Source organism: Protopterus annectens, chromosome 13.part0, assembly GCF_019279795.1.
Source record: "Protopterus annectens isolate FY-2018-M chromosome 13.part0, PAN1.0, whole genome shotgun sequence".
NCBI classification, from domain to species: Eukaryota; Metazoa; Chordata; order Ceratodontiformes; family Protopteridae; genus Protopterus; species Protopterus annectens.
This window is the reverse complement of record NC_056747.1, coordinates 524,130,693-524,157,465: the sequence shown is the minus strand read 5'-3', so window position 1 is coordinate 524,157,465 and position 26,773 is coordinate 524,130,693. Positions and strand designations below refer to the sequence as shown.

The following is a 26,773-nucleotide window of genomic DNA, read 5'->3' as shown; positions in this document are numbered from 1 at the left end:
TCCTTGGCCTTCTGACTTTTCCTCCTACTAGCCGAGTGTTTATTTGCAGATGGGAAAGAGTTGAGCTGCCGATGAGTTGTCATCCTGAGTAGGTTCAGATTTTTTTTTTATTTTCCCATATGCACAGTTGCACACCATACCATATATGCATTGATGTTAAGAGGGGATTGTGCTACAGGCAAACATGCTTGTGAGTTCTGCAGACAGTTTGACACATGTCTGGAGCCTTTTTCTGCATAGTGAGCTATAGCAATAGACAGAAATTTACCCCTGTCCCAGGATAGGTGAGTCAGTAAAATTGCCCCTTCCTCCACCATAGTTAATTACTTGGGGACCAGGTCTACTAGTAAAGTCCAGGTGTCCTAACTTGCAGTCATGTCTTGTCCTTCATTAGAAGTGCAAAATAACATTTTTTACCTCTTCACAGCTGACTATCACCTGCCACAAGTTCCTGTCCTCATTCATCATGTCTTCAAAACTGGTCTTTGCCTCCCCCAAGCTCTACCCAACTTACATTAAGGACTGGTAAGGAAATTGATGTTGCTGATACAGTGTCATACCATTGCTAGAGAGCATGCTATAATCCACGATCCCTATGGCAGCCTTTTGAGTCCTGCTATGCCTGTCTTTGGGAGATATGAACCAAAAAGTCACCAAACCAACAAGTCATAGGGCTGCACGTGAATCCAGAATGTTCTACTCAGATTGCTCTACTGGAAACCACTCGTCCACCAATGTAATAAACAGTAAATAAATAAAGGATTCATCGTTTATTACTTGTTATCTTCCTTGTTATACACTTCCTAAGCTTTGCTCTAGAGTTATTAACAAAAAACAGTTGCTTAACAGCAGTCTTTCTAAACTCATGCATGTTATCAGGTAATCCCTTATATATGATGATGTCCTCTTCATTCTTCCTCATTGATGTGTCTTTGATCTGATCCTCGGATCTGGCTTAGCCGCATCTTCCAGACTTCAGATCTCAATCTTGAGCTACTCCCTCTTCCCACAATGCACCACGTTACTTTCAGCTCCTCAGATCTTGTTTGCCACTTGTCCTGGTCAGACACAGGTTTTCAAATCTCGAGCTGTAAGAGGTTAGTTTATCTAAATTTATTTCTGGTTTCTGCTTACAGCATTTAATTCCTTTCTCCATCCCTCTTTAGTCACTAGTGACTATGTTGTCCTATTCGTTCTTATTTTTAGATCAGTATAGCCCTATGTTGTCTTTGGCAGGCTTTTCTTGTAAGTCTTGGCTTTGGGTTACCAGAGAGGATTTCTTTTTAAGCTCCTGCTCCCATCTTCTTTGCCCTTCTCTTTGCTCTTCTTTGCTAGAGTTGGATTATTTTTTGACAGCGCTGGTTTGTTTGGTCTCTTTGAATTGTCAGTGCAGAGTCCTTCTATTGTTTTCGTCTTCACGTTGTCCTCCATTGTGGTTACTGAGTGTGCAGCTGTTGGCGTACAGTACATGCATGCTGTGCTTTTTGGTACTCTTCGGTAATCTTTTACACAGTTTCCCTGTTTTTCCTCACAGGCGGATTTTCTTTGTAGATGGTGTTTTATTAAGTGGCAGAGTTTCCCCCTACCTTACTTCTTTGTTGTGTAATTCCCAGATTTTTGCCTTATATTTTCGGTCTGTTCTCCATGAAGTTGTGGTTTTCTGGCAACTACAAGGATGATTTCAGGCTGGAATTCTCTCAACACTGATATGCTGAGATGGCTGCTGTTACTCTTCAAAAAAAAAAAAAAAAGGAGAGAAGAAAGCAGGTGATCTTCTCCAGATGTTTGCTCTGGGCATTGAGATGCATTGCTGTACAGAGAGCCGGATCTTCTTTGGTTGGACTCTGCCATTTGCTGGTGTTGCAGGGTTTGGGTGCATTGTCTTCAGCACCTCAGAGCCTTAGTTTATAGGTTTCCTTGGGCGTTAATCCCCTCTGCTGGATGAAACCTGGCAACCTCAATAGGATTTCAGATCCTTCTTTCCTGTTCCTTGGATTCTAGGGCTGCAACCTGATGGGGTTCCTAGTGTCCACAGAGAGTGGGACACTTCCAGGATCCAGTTCCTTGAATCCTTAGTAATGAAATGGGAGTTGTCTTCAGCTCCGAGGCATTCCTTGGATCCTCCTTTATATTTATCTTTGGGCTTAACTTTGTGCAGCCATTGTTCAGATCCGAGAGGTGTATGGTAACATAGTCCTAAATGTGAGATTCAGCTGTCTGAGGTCAGATCCCTTTGCCACAGATCTGAGATTTAAGTTTAGTCTGGCTAAAGCTTGGAACCAACAAAGAGACTAGTCAGCAAATTAGTGTTTACCCTTGTATAGCCACAGTTCGGATCCTAGTCGAAGGTTGAAAAATGTAGTACTGGCTATGGATTTGGTCTTTCTGTGGTCTGAGCCATATACCATTGATCCAAGGTTTCCGTTAGTGGCTCCAGTGAAGGCTCCAAGATTCATTTAGATAACTGGGATCTGAAAACCTTGGAACTGCTGAAGGAAGTAGATACTCTGCAGGATCTGAAACGTTGAGAGTCATGGCTGCAGAAGTGACAATTTTATGACTTGTTCCTGCTCCCCCATCACTCTGGAATGGCTGAACAGAGACAACAATAGGTATAGGTGTATATGTGTTGTGTATACATGTGTCTGGATGTGTACCTTTGCATATGTATGTGTGTATATGTGTATGTTTGTGTGCATGTGTATATCTATATACTTGTGTGTGTGTGTATATACATACACACACACACACACACACACACACACACACACACACACGGGGGGGGGGTGCTTGCCCCCCTGCAAAAGTTGTTTTTTTTTCTGTGTTTTTTTGTTTTTAGTCAGCCAGTTCAGCAACTAGACTTCAGCGAAAGTGCACTTTCATTGACGTGGGCATCTACTTTTCTTTTTCGAAGTAATGAAATTTCGATGAAGAAAAGTAGATACATATATATATATATATATATATATATATATATATATATATATAGATATCCTGTCTTTCTCTTCTTCGATCGGTTTGGGTACTTCCCCAGCGAACCCTGGGCTGGGATCTGATGACTAGGTACTGGACTTCGGGTATGCTGAACCGTTCAGGGATGTGGCTCCTTCTGTCCCTGAAATTCTGAGTATCTGTTGTTCAGGCTATCCTATTATCTCAGAGGCAGTTCCCTTTCATGTTTATTTATTTATTTTTTTTATTTATATTTTTTGTGGACCTCTAGCCTTTAGATCCACACTTTTTGGGCTGTTAGCTTCTCCTTGGGTCCAAGACTTCCCTCCAGCACAGTGAGTTGCAAGTTGTTGACCCTTAACCTGTATAATTATTAGGGTATTTGGCTCAGATAGTACACTAGAAAAAAAAACAAATCTTGGAAACAGCTCCACCACAAAATTCCAAAAAGCAAGGCTTACATTACCAGTGAAAACTTTATTCTGGTACCTCGGCTTTTCACCTTCTAAGGAATGAATTAAACATCATGCAAACACCTAATTATACACCAAGTGTTGCTGTCAAACACTTAATTTGGATATTATGGACCAGATAGTCTCCTTGTCTCTTCACTGCATCATGTCTTTTAAGAAATCAGATAAAGGAATGGCTGTCAGTTAAATTCCCTCCAACAGTTCTGACCTTTCATGTTCATAGTTCCATGTCATATTACTTGGCACCTATCAACTGCCATTTTGCTATTCCCCCTAGCAAGAGTTCTTAGATGGATCCTTCAGTAGTTTTTGGCAGGTCAGTGGTCCATTCATTTCAGTCTCAGCCTGCTGCTATAAAATTGTCCTCAAATTCACAAATGTCATATCTGCCAGTGAACCAAGCCGTACTTCCCCTCTTCTAGTCTAGCCATTTCTTTTCCTCCCCTTAGCCACTATAGCCACGAATGCCTCCTAGTGGGGTGGGAGGGCATTTCAGGGGATAGTGAGACCAGATGATGTGGTCTTTCCTGGAAGCCAAGTTATGTTTTTGTGTCCTAGGGATGGAAGCCATCCCTTTCCATTTTTCAGTGTCACACATCTTTCAGGGTGCTGTCCCCCAGGGACTATTATGGTGCATATCGACAATAGGTCAGTAGTCTAGCATACCTTCTAACCAGAGGAATCCTTTCTTCCCTCAGTGTGGAGAGGTCATGATTGTCTAGGAATGGACAATATCATCACACCCCTTTCTGCTTGCATCACACATGCTGGTGTTATCCAGTCATCTGGCATACATACTCATCCAGTCCACTGTGGTTCGTCACATATGGTTCTTCAACCAAACCATCTGAATTTGTTTTCAGCCATTTGAGACAACTTTGCTGCCATCTCTTGGCTTCTCAGCTAAACAACAAGTGCAGAGGTACTCCCTCTCATCTAACATATCCTCCTAGATTCTGGGGCTCTTTTTGGGTTCCCCATCTCTCCTATCTGAGATCCAGTATCCAAATTTTTATACTGTCTAGTTACAGCACTTCTCTCTGCTTCATTGATAGTACGACTGTCCACCTTTGCTTCCCCTGTTTGAGACATTATGCTGGCCTTCCACAAGACTCGTTAGTGTGAATGATTTCTCTGGTAGAGGTTTCAACAAGATCATTGGCCCCTACTTACTCTCTACGTTGTTGTTCCTTCTTTATCTCCACTTCCTTTGGGAAGGGGCAAATTTCTTTTCCTTTGTATGATAAACTTATGATTATCTGCTAATTATCTTTCAGGTTATGCAAGCCCTTATGAGAAGAATTTTTCTGCTCAGACCACCTATAAAGACCCATTTCCATCTTGGGATCTTTGAGTTAATCTGTAGGGGGATGGCTCAGGAACTGATTAAGCTAACCTTGTTTTCCAAGTAGCTTTACATTATTTATCTTAAGAGTAGGCGTTTTTCCAACATTGTTCAATCCACACAATTGTTTGTCTTGTGTTCAGCTTCTTCTAAAGGATATATATATATATATATATATATATATATATATATATATATATATATATATATACATATGTATGTGTGTGTGTGTGCTCTCCTCTTTGATATGCACAGATATCTGCCGATAGTTGGTATATCTTTTCCTACCCACTGAGGTCTAGCGGTTTCCAGTATTATTCAGACCAAATAGATTACTGACCATATTTAGCTGGTTTATACTAGAAATGGTCTAGAATTGTTTAGTCTTCCCAGAGCCCTTCTGCTAAGATCTACGGATAAATCATCTGATCTTTCTCCAGAAATTCTACTATTGTTGTCTAAGCTACAGTCTCTTGTTCCAAGACACGTATCTTTGTGATGCCTTTTGCAAGCGTACATTGTCTCCAGGAGTAGAGGTTCCTTGGTTTGGTAGTGCTCTGGCATATCCTTCCTTGAGGGCCTCCCTGCAATTACATAGCTGGGGACTCTATCCATCAGTGAGGAAGAATGAAGAGGACAGCATCATATTTAGGAGTTATGTACTTACTGTAACTTGGTATATGTCTTTTCCTTCTTCATTCTTCCTCACTTTCCCTCCCAACCTCCCCCCAGCCGTATATTTTGTAGAAGGATATTTTACATTATGGGAATGTCGAGTTTCAAGGTTTCAGCTACTATTCCCTCTTCACTTTCCTTTGTCTATAATTCTTTAGACATAGGCAGCAAACTCAATCTGAGGAGTTGGAAGTAGCATGGTGCATTGTGGGAAGAGGGAGGAGCTCGAGATTGAAATTTGAAGTCTGGAAGATGCGGCTGAGCCGGATCTGAGGATCAAGTCTAAGACCTATCAGTGAGGAAGAATGGAGAAGGACAATACATATACCAAGTTATGGTAACTACTCAACTCCTAATTTCTGTTTAGCATTCTGCAGTTGCTCCTCTTCTTGTTTTGTGGGATTCCCTCTATTTTTCAATACTTTAACATTTATCAGTCCCACTATATTATTTTTGTTACTTCTTAACAATAGCTGCATTTCTTTTATTACCACCCTATTTCTGAACTCCATTTTAATATCCCACTCCCTAGCTTTATTTTCAGAAGAAATTTCTATCCTCTCTAACTGCTCCTGAATAATCTCCACTATCCATTGCTTAAATTCCTCTCTATTCAACAGGTAATTGAGAAAGTGCCAGTGTCTCATTTTTATTTCATTAACCTGCGTTTTTGTTTTAGCTATTATTAGCGCATGACCCTGAAATAGTTATTGGGTGTGTATTAAAACCTTCAGTTAAATGCACATGTTCCTGTAAAATGTTAATTCTGACTAGCCTAGCCCACTTTTTGCATCTTGAGGAATAATATTTAAATTCACTCCGAAATCCTAGTACTGAATTCACATCTTCCTTGCTAAATATTTTCATAAATTTCTTCAAAAATCTACCCTCCTTTGTTATATTTCCCCTTCTTGGGCCCCCCCGATGTTTCTTCAGTGTAGCAGATCGAATTCCACTCCCCACCTATAAGCAGTATTCCGTGCTGAAAGCTGATTATTTCTCCCAGAATTTTCTTAAGCTCCATTATTGCAGTTTTTGGTGGAATATAAATACATGCCAGTTTAATCCTCCTCCCTTGCCAGCAGCCCCTTGGTATTAAAGATCTGCCATTATCTTTTTTTATCCTCTTCTATCACTGCTCGAGCTCCTCCTGCAATTAATATAAGTACTCCTCTTTTTCTTTGCCCCAGGTATTCCACTGAATAACCATCCTGAAAACCTTTCTTTATCGAATTTATATGTTCAGTTCTTTCCAAGTGTGTATCCTGTAGCATAGCTATTTACACGCTACATTTTTAATATAGTTCACTCCTCGTTCTTTTTTTGTATTTATCCTTGAGACCATTGAAATGTAAAAACATTGCAGAAAGCATCATATTCTTGGTTATTATTCCCACCTTTTACATATGGCATTTTTTTTGTTAAATGTCTAGTTCCAGCTTTTGTGTTATGTGCATATACTGTTTGGCAGGTTAATCTTTTATACAGTTGTTTCTTGTCATATACATTTGAGCCTATGACCTATATCACATCTTACAAAACTTTTTGTTACATTAAAAGCCCTCAAACAGAAAAACAAACACGCCCCCAGTACCTCCTAAAACCTACTAATTTAATAATAGCACACAAAAACAAATATTGAAGTTTTACCATCCTAATATGAAGAAATGTTCCAAACCGATAGCCACAAACATAAGTTTGAGATAACCTAAAAGACAAATGGTATGGCCTGTGCTTCTGCTAAGTAATGTCTGGCTTTTTCTTATCATTATAGCTCTCTCAGCTGGGAAACCATTTGAATGCTTTCAGAAAATGTTTACTTCAAGCCATTTCTTTATCAGACTGTCTCCGAGAGACATTCAAGACATTAGAACCAGACACAAAACTTCCAAGCACACATTTGTTTATTAGAAAAAGCATTATACTCGATATTCCTTTTCATTTACTTGCTTTTTCTTAAAAACTTGCTATCATATTAAGCTAAGAGCCTTAATCCCAGTCCTCCTATGCAAGAATGAGAAAAGCACACTCATTTTTTGTCATGCTCTTTCAACCAGTTTTTCTTATCTCTCTCTTTCTTTTTTGTTTATGTTGCAATGCCTATTTTTCTCAAGACTGAGCAAAGAAAGAGAAGGGAGAAAGAAAAAAAAGAAGAAAAACATGAGCACCTGTTTACATTAGTATCCCCATTACACTTAAAAATAACTGAGAAAACTTTACTTTATAGTAGGCAAAGACAATCGTACCTTATTAAAATACTACCACTAAGAAAAAATTGTTTTACTTACAGTTAACTGTCTCCCTGTTCTTCCCCCTTCTTGAGTATTTTTCCGAACATTAATGACATAAAGTAGGGTGTATTCTTTAGAGTCCCCTACAAATTTAGCATAGTCCAAAAAAGTCCAATATTTCCAGATTTTATTGTTCTGTTGTGTTGCACAAATATAATTATTGCTTTGTATTCCCAAATTTGTCAGTTTGCAAGTACTGGTTTTATTCCTGTTCATCTCCATCTCCCAGATCCTGTCCCTACTTCATTTCCAACATATTCTCATTTCTTCTAGTCGCCTGTTGTGCTTTTTTTCTTCTCTCAAGCATTTTCCAGTGAAACTTTGGAAAATGTTTCACTTGGCATGGCCACTCTGTTGTCTTTATTACTAGAAGAATAAGAAGCAGAATCTTCTTCTGTTTCACAGTTCACTTGTTGTTGGACAAACTTTTGTATGTACTTCATCAAAATATGATTTTTGTCCCTCCAGGGAAAATATTTTGAAGATAGCTGAGTACATCAGTTTGAATCTCATGCCTGCTTCTGGACATTCCCTGAATAATTGAATAAATTGACTCCTCTTCTGCCTGGTGTATAATTAGTAGTCATTCTCCACAAACACTCTGCTGTCTCCCACTTTTAGTACTTTGTCCTACTGCCATAGTTTTGTCAGAATCAACTCCTTCTGCTGGTAGGATTGCATCTTTACTATTAAATGTGTAGGTTGCTTTCTCATAGCCAGGTTTGGAGCATACACATGGTGTGCCTTTTCATTTAACAATTCCTGTTGTGGAATACCAGTTCAGTTGCTTATTTATACTTTCATAAAATTATTGCAGTCTGTTCCTTCCAGCTTCTTTGGTACAGCAGTAAATCTCAGGTTTTCCCTATGTGCTCTGTCCTCTACTTCTATTATTTTATGAAACATCTCTTCTTGTACAGTCTCATACTCGTCCAGCCCTTTCTTCATTTCGAACTCTGAGTTTTGTAGTTTTATCACCTTATCTGAATATCTGTTTAAAGTTTCTTCCATTTTTACAGCCTTTTAGTGTTTGAGTTGATATACTAGTCCATCGGTGTTTTGTTTATTTTAATCAGGTCTGTGTACAGCTGCCTTATACTTTCTCTAGGTTAGTCGAATCATGTCTGGAGGTTGCACTGCTTTCTGTTGAACAGCTGCAGTATTTTTCCCAGTCAGTGTTTCTTTGTCACCTTTTGTAGCTGATTTTCTTGCAGGTCCTTTGTATTTCTTTTTTCCTGGCATCTAGGCAGTATACTTACTAGCCAGTTATTGAAATTTACACAGAAATTTAGGTCCACTGGCTTTCTCAGCTACATTTCTGTTTTCATACTGGGAGACCTACAATTAAGCTGTTACTCAATGTGCAGCCATCTAGGAAGTCTGTTTGCACTGATGGTCTTGTCTATTTTTGGCACTCTTGCCATTACATTGCTGGGTTCCACTTCCATTATATTTATTGACTATTTGATCTCCTCGACATTGTGGTGAAAACAGGAGTTGGTATAAAAAAACAAGAACTTATTTTTAGTACAGTGTTGCAATTATATACTGCAGTTGGTTTTCAAACATATTTACAGTCCCAGTAACATTACCCAGTGTTTCTTTAACCTAGCTTGGTTGTAATCTAGGGCCATGGGTTTGACGTAATGTTTCTGTACCATCAATACATGCTATGTCATTCTGTTTTCTGATTGTCACACTTAATTAAGCCTTTATTCTTAGACTGTAGCATTATGTAGATGCAATGCTAGCTTAATGATTTTATCAGCAGTGCATTACACTCTGCTTTTAAATTTGATCTATATTCTTTCATTATATCAGACTTAGTATGAAAAAAACAGCTATTGAGTAGAAAGCTGTACATGCTTCCTAATTTTTTTTTGTATTTAATCTTTAGCGGAAAAGCAGCTCTCCAGAAATGGAAGAGAAGGTGAAGAAATTAAAACGGAAAAATGCTGAGTTGGCTGTAATTGCTAAACGTCTTGAGGAAAAAGCAAGGAAACTTCAGGAGGCAAATCTCAAAATGGTGAGCAGTCTTGCATGTTGACTTACTAAGATAGCTCCTGGTCTTGTCACTTTGTTAGTAACACTAGAGGTGTCTATTTCTTTTGAATATGAACGAAAGGGCAACTAAACACACACACTTGTACACAAACTTGTTAACATCATAAGCTGGCACCCTAAATGAAACAGACCCTTCAAAAAGCCCTTACATTTTTTTGCAGCCTCTGGATATCTGTATAAGAAAAACTATCCTCAAATATAGGGTAAAATATCTCCATGGATGACACCTGAACTTGTCGAACAAATTAAAGACCCATGGGATAAAGCTTGGAAAGAATGTAAATGTGACCCTAATATAGAAACTTGCCAAGTACTAAAACCAACAAAACAGAAGCAGGAAAAAATACACAACTGGGGAAAAATAAATTAATGCAGAAATGCTTGGGAATTGTATATGGGACAATGCAAGAGATGATGTAAGCAATTTAAAAGAACTTATTACCACATAAGTATTTCCCAGTATTAAAACAAACAGAAAATTGACCCCCTAGCCATTGTTACATGCTGTCAAAGATAATAAAACAAACCTACCAAAACCACTGTCATCACCACATTCACAATGCTGTAACATAAAATATATTACAAAAAAAAGCCACATTTCTCCAAAGAATTCCCAAATTATTCATCCAGTGTTCAAAAAGATTTTTTTTGTAAAACATTAACACCAATTTTTAACTTGACCCTTGCCACCAAATTAGTCTCAAAAGAAATAATGTACTGATTAATGAAATTCTAACAAATGTTGGAAAAATAAATGTTAATGGGGGCTGTCTTTGTAGACCTGAAATCTCATTTGAAACTGTTAGCCATAATGTCTTGCTTTAAAACTTATCAAGATGTTATTTCCCCTGAGGAAGTATGTTTGTGGATAGCAAACTACTTAAAGGACAGGACTTTTCTGTACCAAACCTTTATTGTATTATGTACACAGATGACATAGACTTAACCAAATCTAGGAAATATTCAGCCATCCCCAAAACCATACTCCAAAAAGAACTTAGAGCACTATGGAATTGGATTTAAACAGTCTGTGACTTGGCATACAGAAGTGAACTATCACACTGTTCTGTACTTCACAACAGCTTATTCAGGTGCAGCCACTAGATATAAAATGATCTGTTAAGGCAAACACTTCCAGTAGTCATTACATAGAAGTATTTGAAGCTACTACCTGATTAAAATTTAACAATCCTTTCTCATGTTGATTCACAGACTCAGAGTGTTTAGACTATTCACAAGTTTATGAAGTCTGTCTTACTTACCATAGAAGCTAGGCAGACCATCATAGTAAGTGAGCTCTTACCAAAATTAGAATAGACCAAACCAATCCTTGTCCTACAATGTTCAGAAATCTATACTGTACTGCAAAAAAACTAAAAATGAAATACAAAGATTCTTCCACCCAAGTCCCCGAAATCTAGGGTGGTAATGCAGTCAGCAAGTCATATTGTCTTCCAGTCACAGCCAATGATCCTTTATTATAAATGCCCTAGGATGAAAACTTATAAATGAAAATTGCTGACTCCTGCTAATGAATAAGTTCATAGGAACATAGGCTATTGTTCTGTGAGGATCTTAAGCCTAGCCATACATTCCCATGGAAGTTTTTAGTCCTTATATTTTTCGGTTCCCTATTAGAAGACCGAAGATGCATTCTTTCAAATGCGTCTTGGTCGAACTCAAATGCCTGAAACGGCAAAATATCGAAGCAGCTTTTAAGCAAATTCTTTCCCTGGGAAAGAATTTGCTTGGCCGCTTCGTTACTTTGCCGTTTTCTTCACTGTAGTGCAGTCTCGAAGTTGGTATATTTAAGTAGATTTCTTTGTTTTTCAATTGAATTGTACAGGTTATAGGTCACATTAAAGGTGGTAAAAGTTTTGAAATTATTTATTGTGGTCTTATTTTTTATATCACAAAAACCTGGCATTTTAACAGGGATGTGTAAATATTTATATCCACTGTATATACCCATCCCTCCAACATGTTCTATTTATGTTGCAAAAGAGATTGAGATCCCTTGGATGAGGGTTAACACTACCATTTAACTTGAAAATGTATAACTGGCCTGACAGGATAGGGTCTTGAGGCTCTGTACATGAGACAAACATCACATCTTAGTAGACTGTATGACACCAAGAAGAGGGGCAAGGTTTTAAGAAAGTCTTCATAGTTTGTGTGAGTTTTGGCTCTTTTTTTAGTGAGAAAGCATTGTGGTTGTGCCATTTGTGACAGGTGTTTAAACAGATACATGGGGGCATTATATTCGGTGATTGGCCTGATGAGAGGTGAGTACAGTAGAATGATTACATCCCTAGAACTGGACACCATACTTTTAAACATAAACCATGCAATGAAAAAGGACTTTACAATAGTGGATACATGGTGATCAAAGGACAGTTCATTGCTGACATAGGTTCCCAAATCCATGACTGTGAGATTAACATTCAGAGGTGTATTATCATTGTGACAGTCGAAGGAAATCATGTTTTCTAAAGGATACAGCTATACATTTCTAGGCATTTCATTTTAGTTCATGGTTTTGGCATCAGCTATTGGTTTGTGAAAGGTCTTCTTGGAGGATTATGGTGTCTTCTCAGGAGTTTATGATGGTGCAAAGTTTACAATCAAATGCCACAGAGCTGTAGTCCAAGGACTGAACCCTTGGGGTACACCGTTAGTGACAGGTCTTTTGAAGGAGGTAGAGATGCACACCTTAATTTCATGAGTTCAGTTTGTGAGACAGTTTTCTATCCATTGAGTTACATAGGGATTTACATTTACCTGAGAAAGTTTATCTATAATACCGGAGTGTGGGATGGTGTTGAATGCCTTTGCGAAGTCTAGATATGTGGTATGTACTAAATTGCCCTCATCTATTGCTTCACTAACATTCTTGAAGAAGTCAACAAGGCTAAGTAGGATGAATCTGAACTCGCTTGTGTTGAGAGTTTGTTAGTTACTTATGTCCTAATAATCCTTTCCATAGCCTTACAGATGATGTTGATCAGGTTTAGTAATGTCTTTGGGCTTTTCCCGGTTAGGGGTCACCACAGTGGAACACCGGTCCACTTATGATTGCCAGTAGATTTTTACGGTGCCGAGGTGCCAGCCCAATGCCCAACCTTCAACGAAGGCACACCCATTCACGCACCTACCTGCATGTTTTTAAACGTCACTCGACTGCGGGGAGGACATGCAGACTCCACACAGAAGGCGCTCCAGCCAAGATTCGAACCGGAGAACCTCTTGCTGTGAGGTGACAATGCTAATCACTGCACCACTGTGGGTACTATGATGTTGATCAGGTTTATAGGTCTTTAATTACCCAGGTCTGTCAATGCCTCACCTTTGTGTGTGTGTGTGTGTGTGTGGGGGGGGGGGAATGACAGTTGCTGTCCTCCATTTGTGTGGTGCGAGGCCTCTTTGAAGGCTGATATTGAATAGCTTGTGTAGGAGGTCTGACAGGTCCTGTTTCAGGCTGGCCAATAAGCAGCCTGGTATGTTATCCATCCCTGAAAAGATGGTGTTGGTGGCATGTTATACTACCTTGAAAACTTGTTCATGGGAGATGGGGGGGGCATAGATGCGATTGTAAGCTCTAGGAATGTGGAAATGGAAAACGGGGAGGGAGTTGATGTTAAATTTATCTGCTAGTGGATTGGCTACATCCCCTGGGTCTGAGACTGTGAGATCATTTATTATTAGCTATGGGCAAAGCTGGTCATTGTTTTTAAGGTTTCTAACATAGTTAAAGAAGGCTTTGCAGTTCTTTGCCTGGGTGACAGTTTTTACGTCATATCTGAATTTAGTTGATTGGTTGATTTGATCAGTGCCTAGAGTTCCTTGTTAAGTTTAGCAAGAGGTGTTTATTTTATTTATTTATTTATTTAGAGTTGACATTTATTTTTGCATGCAGTATTTTTTCCTTCTATTATACAGTTTATTTATAATTTATATGATGTATTGGGAGATGCTTCTGAATTTAGTCTTAAGATAAATGTGACTGATCTGTGGTCCAATTTGATCAGTGAGGGAGTTACAATTGGTAGTGAGTAGAACTGTCCCATATTGTTGAGGACCAAGTCCAGGATTTTATCACCCCTGATTGTGGTGTAGACTAACTGGTCCAGAGTTTTTTATTGATGAAATCCAGAAATCTGTAGGCATACATGTTAGAAAATGTATACATCTCCCAGTTAATGGAGGAGTATTTAAAGTCCCCTAGGAGAATCGTGTTTGACTTAATGCATAGGGACTTCATCCTAGTTATGTAGGATTCATAAGCTGAGGAGGACATAAAAGGGGTCCTGTAGTTACCATGATATGATAAGGAGTTTTGTTAATGGTAAACTGGATATATGGGAGTTCCAGACTGATATCTTGTCTAACTAGTCTGGAGTTGAATATTTTTTTTTTTTTTTACAAGCGTGAAGACACCAATGCCTTTAATATCTTCATATAGTGCTGTGGGTCTGAACATGTGGTAGGCATTGAAACATTGCACTGATGGGATGCTCTCAATGGTTTTGAACTAGATCTCTGTCAAGATGCACATATAAATTTTTTCCAGAGAAAGGAGCCCTTATAGGAAGTAGAGTATTTTGTTAAGGCTCCTAGCATTGAGCAGCATTACCTTTATGTTATCTGTATTCTGTTTTGTTATGTTGGAAGCGTTTGAGGACTGACATTGCCCCCTCCCCCCTAGTGCCTTTTTAGCAAAGTTTTAGCCAGTATACAAATGCCTTGGCGGGATAGGTGCAGACCTTCCCTGAAAAAGCAGTTAGTACCGTCTACCATCTCTTCCTAATACAGTTGATTGTAGAAAGCCATACCACTCAGATACTGAGCAAGCTGATAAATTTTAGACCCCTTTGAATAACACCAGAAGCTTCGCTAATCCATTTTGCAAATTATTCTGTAACAGCATATTATCAATTCTATTAATCTTAACAAGTGTTTACACACTGATGTGTTTTGCAGTTTTAAGCATACCCGTCAATCCCCAGAGGAGAGCATAAAGTACATATATTCATGTGCGAGGTAGTTGAGTTACAAAGCAGGCAGGACACAGCTAGGTTTTTCTTTCTTTGTGTTATAGTGTTGTATATAAATATACAATAGTATAAATATTACTGCAGCAAAGAAAACCTTTCTCTTGCAACATGCAAAGTAAAATCACACTACACTATCTGAAAATGTTTTATATCAAAAATGCTGTATATAAAAATAAAAACAGTGCTTCCTTTTTATATAAAAAGTGGACCTGTTAGATAACCAAATTGGGAAGACATGAACCATTTCTTAGCGTGTCAGTTACACGTGAAATGGAAACAGGTCAGCCGCTACTTATCTATTGTTCAGGGGCAGTGTATGGTACTTGTCTTAAATGAAAACTCTGTCCAGTCCGTCGTGAAATGAAACTCCAAAAAATAATTCTGTTTGTATCTTAGTTAACTTAGAATACAAAAAGCCAATCAAAAAATGCTTTACGTAAAATAAATTTTTCTGTCAGTTAAGACTGTTGATCATTCTCTTTGCTAATAATCAGGGACGGATAGCACTCTAATAGTTTTATAGACTTGAGACGGAACATCACAGAAATATGGCACTTAATACTTTGATGAGCTCTTTCTAGTTTCTGTCAAACCAGATTAAAATATTTCAAATCAAATGTATATTACTGGTCTCACTCTTGTAATTGTACTGTTAGCCTGTGTTAAATTCTGTCTCCTTCTACCCGACCACAATAAATGCTGTTAAAAATACTGCCAAATGCATCCAGTCTTTCTATTGTCTCAGACATTTCAAAAATACACAATTCCAAATGTAAGTTGCATACATTACTTGTGTACATTATTCTGCATCAGTTTGTGGTCTTTATTATTTTTGACCAAATATGTCAGACATTCCAAATATTCAGTTTTGAAGTTTATAATGAAAGATTTCTGTTAATGTGCATCAGAGCAGATGAAAAATAAAACATGTTCTTAAAACCTTAATTCAAACATATCTTGAAATATGATATTATGTTCCACAGTGCTACATCATAAACAAAATGCACTATGTCTTTTTGCATGTAGTAAGGTGTGAAGAAAATTAAAACACTGTCCTCTGTATTAGCATGTCTGGTAGGAGATATGTGCATATTCTCTGATTAACTTGTATTGTATGCAACATGTCTAATTGTGAATATGTAAATAAGTTTTAAAAGTTGGGTATTTCCCTGTATAAATAGAATGTTTAAGAATCTGTCACGTTTGTGAGAGACATTCTAAAGTACTGTGGAGAGTCAACTGAACAGTAGGTGATGTCATTAGAATATTATTGGTTGCAAGGTGATACAGCTGATTGACACAAAAAAGAACTTTTTCAAGCAGCTGACTGTTATTTTTAAAATAAAACAGTTGAGACTGCAGTTTCTCAAGTGCTGAGCAATTTTGTGGCGTACATTCAGTTACAGTGCTGTGCAGTCAGTGGACACTCATGAAAGAGAACTCACCAAAAACTGTAAGCCTGTCTTGGCCTTGCTGTAATGTGTTAGAGTAGATCAGGGGCAGTATTTTTTTAGTTAAATTAGAAAAGCTTAGTTTTTCTAGAATGTTGGACTCCTAAACGTCAGTTTAATTTTACATTTCATGTGACGGAGTTCTGGTGTTTATTGAAAGCTATTGATTTATATTCTTGTTATTGTTTTACTTATTATTAAATGTTTTCATTACTTTGCATTATGGCTGGAAATCAGTGTTTTCTTTAGAGATTAAAGAGTGCTAGTTACCTGTTTGATACTCCCCAGGTCTCCTCGAAGGCCTGGCTCTTCTAGTCATAGCTATTAGTTATTTTGGCATGAAGACACACACTGATTGGTGGCAGCATTATCTTATTATTTTGGGAAGGGACACAGCTGGAAATCTGTGTCAGGCTTTCCCAGAAGTGTTTGGATGTGTGAGATTTAAATTTACTTTGAGTGTGAGTGTATCAGAGGTCTTAAACTGGGACATTGCTCTGAAGTGTATAATAAGAAAATGCATTTGGGGTGGGCAGAGGTGTATGTATAGTCCAGTCCCAGGAAAACAGAGTGTTCCTGTTGTGCCATTAGGGGAAAATTATGAAATATTACTTCTGTTTAAGTGACAGTGTCATATTGGAGTCAGTAGTGAGGATTAAAACTCTTCAGTTACCAACCCAGGACAGTAAGGGATGTCACATTAATTGCTGGTAGTCCCGTGAGATATAGCTAGATGTCACATAAGGTGCCATCTGTAAAAAGGAAGTAGTCTCAGTACCTTGATCTATGAAGGGTTCAGTACACTTCAAAACGTTTACAACATTTTAAACTTCTGGGGCAATGGAGTTTCTTGTGTATTACTAAGGAAAGTCCAACCTATTCTAAGGCTGCTCATATCTCTCTATCTCTTTGCTTGTGTCTTTCTCTCTCTCTCTGAGAGTTGCTGTGCAGGTGAATTCACTTAGTTTTCAGTAAGTGCTGCTGCTTCCCATTACCAGGTAATTACCCCTCATAAAAGAAAAACAGATGCATCTTACATTTCTTATGTGTAACACTCTTGCAGGACCAGAACAAACCTAACTGTATGTTCCATTTGATGATCTTTCTGACTACTCACTGTTCATGTGAGACAGTCACTTAGTTACCTCAATTTCAACTGCCATGGGCCAGCTGCCATACTCTCTTAATAAACACTGATTTATAATTGTGACTCCATTGAAATAACACATGTGGCAAGAGGCTTCTAAACAAACAGCTAATCAGTTTATACTTATTGTGTGGTCATTTAAAGTCTGTAACCAGTGTTTACAAGGGCCCACGACAGGTGAATGCTACAGTAGCCCAATATGCTATTGGTCTAAATTCTTGAGGAGGAGCAAGTTAAGAACAGAAACTTTGCATGGACCTGAGAGCACCTCTGCTGTTCTGGGTTTAGGTTCAGGTATCATCCAGCAGCAAAAAAAAAAAACTTTGGAAAAAATCTGTAGTAGATCTGTACCAGTTCATATGCAAAAATATATCTCCTCAATCATGTTCACTAACATGAAAGACCATCAAACTGCAAGTACATAATTCATCACAGGTGGTGAGGTGTGACTATAGCATCAGTCAAAGCTTGTGATTGGGCTGTCTGGAACCAGGACTAGGCATATACAAATTGGGAGGTTGGAACAGTGAGAGGATTTAACATTAAAAATCAGGATGTCCTTCCCAAAGTGGGACATTTTGAGAGATATGGTTTTAAGTTCCTGAATGCCACTACATGGAATGGTTCTAGCACCCTCCCCTTAATGTGGAGGCTGTGTTTCCCCCACCCTCGCTCTCTAAATATATACTACCTCTAAGGTGCTTGAAAAAATATATTTACAGATAGTCTGTGTATTTGAGGCTTTCACACTCAAATACAGAAATAAGTATTCAGCTACGAGCACTTGAGGCTCCAGCAGCTGGAACATCATCGGATAAAAGATAGCCCTATCTCAAGCACTTGTATTTTGTCCTCAGTGATTCCAGGCTTGAGGTGCATTTATCATCTATTTCTACCCATCTCGACCTTCTGTAGTGTAGAACAGAGCATGTGTATGTAACTTTAAGAAGCATTTCCAGATGTAAGCACGTGCATATAAATAGTGAGCATGTGCAGGCAGCAGTGCCATTTTGGCAGAACAGCCAGAGTGTTACCATGTATGAGTGTAGTAGTCAGTCTGTTTATAAGTTTATTTAAGTTTAAGTTACAAAGTCTCATTCCTGATGTGTCTGCGTGTAATAAAGCTGCTTGAACTGAACCCACAACTGTTTGTCTGTTTTATCCTGACCAGATGAGTGACATGGTTTCAGAACTGGCATTGAGAGTGCAACTTCTTCAAGCCATGAAGTGTAGAGTTGAAGGTGAAGGTGTAGTGAGCAGGTTGGGTGATAACAGTGCGCAAATGATAAATGAACTAAATGTAACCAAAACTTGCACAGATAATTTATTTTGCAAAGAAAATGAAATGGAGCATTCATAAAGCACAAAATGCATTATTCATCAAATGAAAGGCGCAAAACACGTTATGAATTAAACTAAACTACAATATTTGATAAAACTAGCAGAAATATTCTTATGGGTTTCAGAATTTCCTTTGGTTTGCATAACGAGCATGTTTAAAGTAAAACGAGCACAAGAAAAGTATAGTGAGTATGATGAGGTTAAATGGACGTAAAGGTACAATAAAAGGGCAAAATAAGCTTAAGGAGCAAGGCAACTACTTGACTACTTGTTTTTTGTAGAAGACCGTGTTTTGGGCATAAACTACTATTTTGCATTGACCAAAGCCATTTAGAGCACAACTAGAGTTGTTTGAAGTATCTCAAGAGTGTGCAAAGTGTTGCACTATGTGCTTTATTATGGTGCAGTTATTTCAAAGAGTTTACTGTGTGCAAATACAGTTATATTGCAATGTGCAGTCAAAGTAGAGCCATTTTGGAAAAGTTTCTTGTGCTGTGTACATTTATTCGCAGAGTGCCACCATTTCAAAGTGTTTCTTACACTGTTGCAAGGTACAGCCATTTTGAAAGGTTCTCATGTTGTGTACAGTTTATTTGCAAAGTACAGTCATTTTGAAGTGTTTCTTACTCTGAGCTTCTTCTGCTGTGTAAAGTTTATTCACAAAGTACAGTCATTTCACAGTATTTCTTACACTGATGAGGAGTGGTTTTGCAAAGTACAGTGATTTTAAAGTATTCTTGTGCTATGGATACTTGTTTGGTAAAGTACAGTTGTTTCAAAGTGTTTATTGTGCTATTGGGCATAATTACAAGTTCTGGCATAAAATTCTGCCGTGTGTGTGTGTGTGTGTGTGTGTGTGTGTGTGTGTGTGTGTGTTCGTACATAATTTCAAGCACCTTCACTACTGTGTGTTGAGATGGCAGAGACATTTTGTAGACCCAGTCCACTTGTGTTTGATCATAATATTGCAGAGAATTGGAGAGTATTTCAGCAGGAATATATTTTCATACAAGAAGCTTTTTCTGACAAAGATGCAAGTACAAGGGCATTCACTTTGCTTAACTTAGCTGGGTCAGAGACCATTGAGAGAGAGTGTTCATTTGTGTATGCACCAGCAGTATATGCAGGAGAGAGGGAATGAGTGCTTAAAATGTAAATTTAGAGAAAAGTGCAACTCCCAGACAAATGTTACGTTAGAGAGGCACGTATTTTTTACAAGAGACCAAAAGCCAGGTGAAACTTTTTGAGAAATAAGGCTAAAATGTGCAGATTTCATAATTTGAAAGATGAGTTAAAGGACAGGCTTGTATGTGGTGTTAATAATGCTGCAGTGAGAAAGATTTCGCTTTGCGACAGTAATTTAACATTGAGCAAAGCCATAGAGATTTATCAAATCCATGAGCTCACAGAAAGGCACACAAGTATGCTTACAAGTGATAAGAGCTTGGTTTCAACAGCCTCTAGAGCAAGCGTAGTCAACATGCAGCATGTGGCAAGCAGAAGCAGGCCTAAGCACATGGCAGCCGCACCTCCTGCAGGCTTCCCAGGAAGGACCCATAATTTTCTAGAAAGTTCCAAGACTAGCTCAGCAAAATGGACATGCTCAGTGCAATATAAGGCTGAGTCAGCAAAACCCAAGTCAAGTCTTATTGTTAACTGTCGTAATTTTGATGCCAATCATAAGTGTAAAAGAGAGAAGTGCTTAGCGTTAGGTCAGCAATGCCACAAGTGTAAAAAATGGAACCACTTTGAAAAGTTTTGTAAATCAAGCAAGCCTCATTCATTTATTAAGAAAGGGTGCTCAAAAATGCAAGTTGATCATATAGAAACCTGCAATCCTACTCTGTATGTAGCTGGTGCGTCAGTGGTCAGTAAAAAGGTTGATGCATTAGATTTGTTGGCAAAGAATCAAGTATTTTGTTCTGTCCTGATCAATGGAAAGCCCACGGAGCTCAAAGTAGACACTGGTTCAAAGTGTAATGTGATGTCAGCAGAAACATGTGCTAGAGTAAGAGCTAGTGAACAACTTAATTTGGCCAATTGTGTTTAGTTGTTGTTTGTGGAGGTGAAGAGATTCAAACCGAAGGCACAGTAGTGCTTTCATGCTATTTGGCTGGGAACAGTTACAGCCTGCAATTTTATATAGTCAGAAGACCTCTGCAGTCATTATTAGGTCTCAGAGACAGTGTGAGAATGAAACGGCTTTCTTTTACTGAAGAAGTACACCATGTAAGCACATGTCTTAGTTCCAGCATCACTGATGCTGTTTTCTCAGATTATCCTGATGTTTTTGACAAAAGGTTAGGCAAACTTCCAGTTGTGTACTCCATGAAAGTAGACCCAGAGGTCAGTCCACTGGTCAGACCAGTGAGGAAAGTTCCAACAACTATGCAGGAAACAGTCAAAGTCCAATTAGACAAAATGGTGCAGCAAGGTGTGATTTGTCCAGTCACAGAATCAACTGAGTGGGTGTCTTCCATGGTAGCTCCTCACAAGAAAAGTTCAGATGAAATCAGAATATATATGTTCCATGGTAGCTGCTCACAAGAAAAGTTCGGATGAAATCAGAATATGTATTGACCCAAGAGACTTGAACAAGGCATTAAAGAGATCTCATCATCCTATGTGTATAGTCAAGGAGGTTGCTGCCCTCATGCCAAATGCCACTGTTTTTTCTGTCTTAGATGCAAAGAGTTTATTTTGGCAAGTGATGCTTGATCGCCAATCTTCACTACTGACTACATTCAGTGCCCCATTTGATAGATACAGATTCCTCAGGATGCCTTTTGGAATAAATTCTGCCAGTGAAGTCTTTCGGCATGCAATGGAGCAAATTTTTTCAGGCTAACCGTGTGCTGTAATAGTGAATGATTTACTGGTTTGAAGCAATGGTGAAGCAGAGCATGACAGAAACCTCAGGCATGTTCTGGACAGAGCATGTGAAGTGAACTTAAAGCTCAGTCCTCTGAAATGTAAATTCAGACTACCAGAGGTTACTTATGTAGGTCATTTATTTACCAGTACAGGCTTATGACCAGACCCTTCCAAACAAGCAGTCATTCTTGAGATGGCAGCCCCAGACAATGTCCAAGCCTTACAGTGTTTCCTTGGTATGGTTAACTTTTTGGGCAGAGTTATCCCTAACTTTAACGAGTTATCAGCACCTTTAAGAGAGCTGACATGCAAAGATGTTGCCTGGTCATGGTTAGAACAATACCAGAGAGCATTTGATAACCTCAAACAGCAAATTGCCAACCCGCTTACATTGAGATACTATAATGTCCACAAACCAGTAGTTATTTCCTGTGATGCTTCAAAGTTCAGTCTTGGAGCAGTTATTCTTCAAGATGGCAGACCTGTTGCCTATGCATCTAGAACTCTTACTCAAACCGAGATGCAGTATACTCAAATTGAGAAGGAACTTTGGCAATTGTGTTTGCATGTTCGAAGTTCCATGATTATATCTGTGGCTGAGCTATCCAAATTGAAACTGATCATCAACCTCTAGTCACTATTTTAAAGAAGCCTATGCATACCACTCTGGCAAGACTACACAGAATGATGCCTAGATTACAAAAGTACAATTTCAAAATGGTCTATACAAAAGGCAAAAGTCTGGCTGATACCTTATCCAGATTGCCCATAAATACCATGGAACAGCTTGATGCAGAGAGTTTTGACTTTGTCATGGAAGTGTGTAATTTTTCTACTATTAGACTTGATGAGCTAAGAGATCATACAAAGACTGATCCAATTTTGCAAAAGCTCAACCACTTCATCAATGTTGGATGGCTGTCAATACAATCGTGTGTACTGCCCAGAAGTGCAACCTTATTTTCCATACAGAGATGAGATGCTGATGGAAGATGGTATCATTTTCAAAGGTCCAAAAGTTATTGTTCCCAGTTCCTTACAACATGAATACATTCCGATTTTGCATAGTGGCCACCCAGGTTCTGATTACACCAAAAGAAGGGCGAGAGGACTAGTATTTTGGCCTTCTCTATCAAAGGACGTTGATAATGTGCTTTCTTCTTGTTCAGTATACAACAGTACTAAACCACATTTGTAAAAAGAGCCACTTCAGCCAAGCCAGATTCCTAAACTACCTTGGTCAATATTAGCCACTGATATATTTGGGTGGAAAGATCAGCATTACTTAGTGTTGGTAGACTCTTATTCGAACTGGTTTAGGATTGATCTGCTATCTAATCTAATGTCCAGTGCTGTTATCGCTAAAATGAAACTTCATTTTTCAGTCGATGGTATTCCACACAAAGTTATTTCTGGCAACAGTACCCAGTTTACCAGTCAATTGTTTCAGAAATTTGCAAAAGAGTGGGACATTATCCATGTTACTAGTAGTCCAGAATACCCACAGTCAAATGGCCTTGCTGAACATGCAATACAGAGTGCAAAGCAATTACTAGAGAGGTCAAAGTGTGACAATACTGATATATTCTTGAATTTGCTTAATCTCAGAAATATACCCTGTGACAACCTACTTGGCTCGCCTGTTCTGAGACATCCATCTAGGCAAATCAGAACCTTTGCTATCAGTTCTAATTTGTTGGTGCGTAATATTAAAAAAACAATAAAGCAATCAAATCCCAACTTTAAGAAGTGTTCCTTTCAGAAGTCCAGCTATGATAAATGAGCAGATTTCTTTGTCTGTTGAAAGAAGGAGAAACTGTGAGGATGCAAACGGCGAAAAGCTTTGATTGAATTGGTCAAGTGAGAGGTGCATGTGCCGAGCTGAGATCCTACTTAGTGGAATCTGAGGGTATAGAATACAGGAGAAACTGCAGGCATCTTCTTCCTGTGTCAGAAATGATATCGCAACATCGTTCCTGTGATATATACTGTAGATCTCAGAGCAACCCTGACAATGTTCATTCTGAAGAACATGTTTCAATATCCATTCCCATTCCTGATGATGTCCTGATGCCTGATGATGTCCTGATGATGTCCCAGTTGTCCCCAAAGTTGAAAATTCCTTGAAGACAGTTCCCATTGCTAGATCCAATTCTGACTTTTATGTTACACAATCAGGTCATATTTCTAGACCTAGTGTAAAATACACAGCAACCTGGACATGATTGTTTTATATTTGTCTAATTTTGTATGATTGCATGTCAGAGAATTAGTTCTGTATAATTGCATGTCAAAAGATCATTTCTGTGTAATTGCATGTCATTGAATACTGTCATTTACTATATGATCTACTTCTCAGAGGGAGGATATAGAACAGAGCGTGTGTATGTAACTTTAAGGAGCATTTCCAGATCTAAGCGCGTGCATATAAATAGCGAGCACATACAGGCAGCAGTGCCATTTTGAGAGAACAGCCAGACTTTTAACATGTATGAATGTGGTAGTCAGTTTGTTTATAAGTTTATTTAAGTTTAAGTTACAAAGCCTCATTCCTGATATGTTTGTGTGCAATAAAGCTGCTTGACCTGAACCCACAACTGTTCGTTTGTTTTATCCTGACCAGACGAGCAACATTTAGGTCAGAAATATAACCCAACATTGGCTGACCAAGTAATTCCTTAAAAGAGAGCTACATCTCTGCCCAGATTTTTAAACATGTATGTATTTAATCCAGGTTAGCCATGCAAAGAACAGCCCAATCTGAAAACAAGAAATATGTACAGTTACAAAGTGACATTGATAACAAACAAACATGCAGTCCAAAAGTCCAGAGTACTTTTTTTTTGTCTAATAGAAGTGTTTTTTATTTTTAGCCTAAGAGTGGACTCAGAGGATTAAGGCAATGAGCATTTAATAAGTTGCTACTAGTGATACAGGGAGTGATTCCTTTAGACTTCAGCCTACTGTTTCACTTTGAAAATGTCACTTAACCAGAGCACTCAGACAGTACTTTGGGACAATTAGGAATCTGGGCTAGGTTCATTAATGGTCTCAATGAATGCATGCCTAGTAACTCCTTATGAATCCTACCATAAAATAGTATAACAAAATACTCAGATATATTTCGAAGCAGTACAAGGTAAAATTTGTTTTAAGAGCCGTAGGAAGGTTCTTCCACTGAAAACGTAGCAAAAGGTTTACATTGGGATGCCAAGGATAATTGTACGTGATGATAGTAAAACAAGTTGGATCAAATTGCTGATATGTTTGTGCCAGTGTGCTAGAAGTATTTTGAAATGTGTCAATCCTATTTGCTGCCAAATTAATTCAGACCTTAAAATGTTAAAAGGAAACATATGTCATAGATAGCTAGGCAAGGAAATGAAAAAAAATGTGCTAAAGGAAACAAGAGAAAAGGAAAAGAATCAGGAGAAAACAAAACCAAAAAGAAACCCCCACTTCGCTTTGAAGGAAATAAAATTAAAATAAGTGTGTTGGGGGGGTGATCAAAAAAGAAATATTAAATCCTGCTTACAGTCAGGTCAGTCTTTGGCTGGGGGGGGGATATTGCTTAAGTTGACAGAATGAATGAATGAGGTCTTCTAAGATGACTGCACTTTGATTGACTTGGTGATTAGTGCTCTCCCATTTTGAAAATTGATACTGTAAAAAAAGTCTATAAAAGCTATTAAATTTACATGAAATTTAGTTACTGGCTTGTAATTACACTGCCCTGGATATAAATAAAGCAATCACTTGTATCAATGAGAAAAGGAGAAAAAATTTCTGGCTGGGAAGAATCTTGCACCTGTTCAGCAAAAAAGTAGTTTAGGTTTCAGCTTTGCTACAAAAGATAGCTTTCAGTAATTTAGAGCGAAAAATAAATCTGATGCACTCAGATATGTTTAAAATAAGTGAAACATTAGAAGAATGTATACAATCAAATATCAAAAGGCTGGAAAAATAAAAGTTTCAACGTAATATTCAAATGAACTAGCTGATAAAATTGTAAAAATCATACATATGTATTAAAAAAACGCTGCCATGATGCTTCCCAAGAAGAGTTATTTCAAAAAACAGTAGAGTTAGAACTCAGGGCATGCAAAGTTAACCAATATTTTCTGCTGTATTAGAGAGGCTTGAATGAACAGACTACATTAAGTATATGAAAGTTCAAATAAGCAACTGGACCAGTACGCTACAGCAGGATTTATTAACTGAGATAGTACATCATATGTATGCTCCAAATCTGGTCATGAGAAAACAGCCAAGGCCTATATTAGTAAAGATACATTCATCAACAGAGAGCTGCACTGACAGAATTATGGAAGAAGGGAATAGTATTAAAATTATGGACAGCAGACTGTTTGTAGATATGATTATTAATTGCATAACAGGCAGAATAGAAGCATGTTTGTCCCAGCAATCAGGGTGTATGAAGAGGCAGGTGTGAGATTCAAGCTAGCATGACCTGCTTTCTTCAGAATATTTTTTTCCTGGAAGAGCAAAGACTTTTTGATGCAAAATAGTCTAAGAAGGAAAACATGTTTAGCCAATGAAAGGAGTGAACCAGCAAGTAGAAGAGGACTCTGATTCTCATTTAATGATAATAAGAAAGCCCATAGAGAGACTTCACCAGTGAAACCTTTTACATTGTTCCTAAGGAAAATACTCAAGAAGCAGAAGAAAAACTCAAGACTTGACTAGAAGATCCAGAAGTATCTTGGACTTAAACTAGAGACTGATGTTGGGAGATGGAAAAGATCAGGAAGAAGACCAGCAACTTAGAGCATTTCTTGAATAAATGGGAAACTGTTAAGCATCAATCCCATTATCTGTAGGAATAAGCATGTGAAATTTGGCTTTGCAAGTAATGGCTGAGAAAAAATAGAATTTTGTTGCCTGCTTTAAACCAGTGGGTGAACTGTCCTGAATATATGGAATGTTGTTGCCTGCTTTAAGCCAGTGGGCGAACTGTCCTGAATATACCCGACCTTATGTCATCAATGTTTAGAAGAATATTGAAGAAGTAACTATAAGTAAAACAGTTTTGGTCTTAATATTTGTATAAAAATCATGATGTAAATTGCAGGTTATGTTGTAAAA

General features: G+C 38.2%; 1 protein-coding gene across 1 annotated transcript in view; it reads left to right on the top strand.

The window, feature by feature from the left end:
- Positions 1-9,491: 9,491 nt before the first annotated feature.
- The window catches only part of LOC122787927 (peripheral-type benzodiazepine receptor-associated protein 1-like), a 1,795,954-nt gene continuing 1,778,672 nt past the window's right edge, over positions 9,492-26,773 (top strand). The window contains exons 1-2 of the mRNA XM_044054852.1: positions 9,492-9,506; positions 9,634-9,762. Of these exons, the coding sequence (XP_043910787.1) occupies positions 9,492-9,506; positions 9,634-9,762 (144 nt within the window). The remainder of the gene's footprint in view (positions 9,507-9,633; positions 9,763-26,773) is intronic.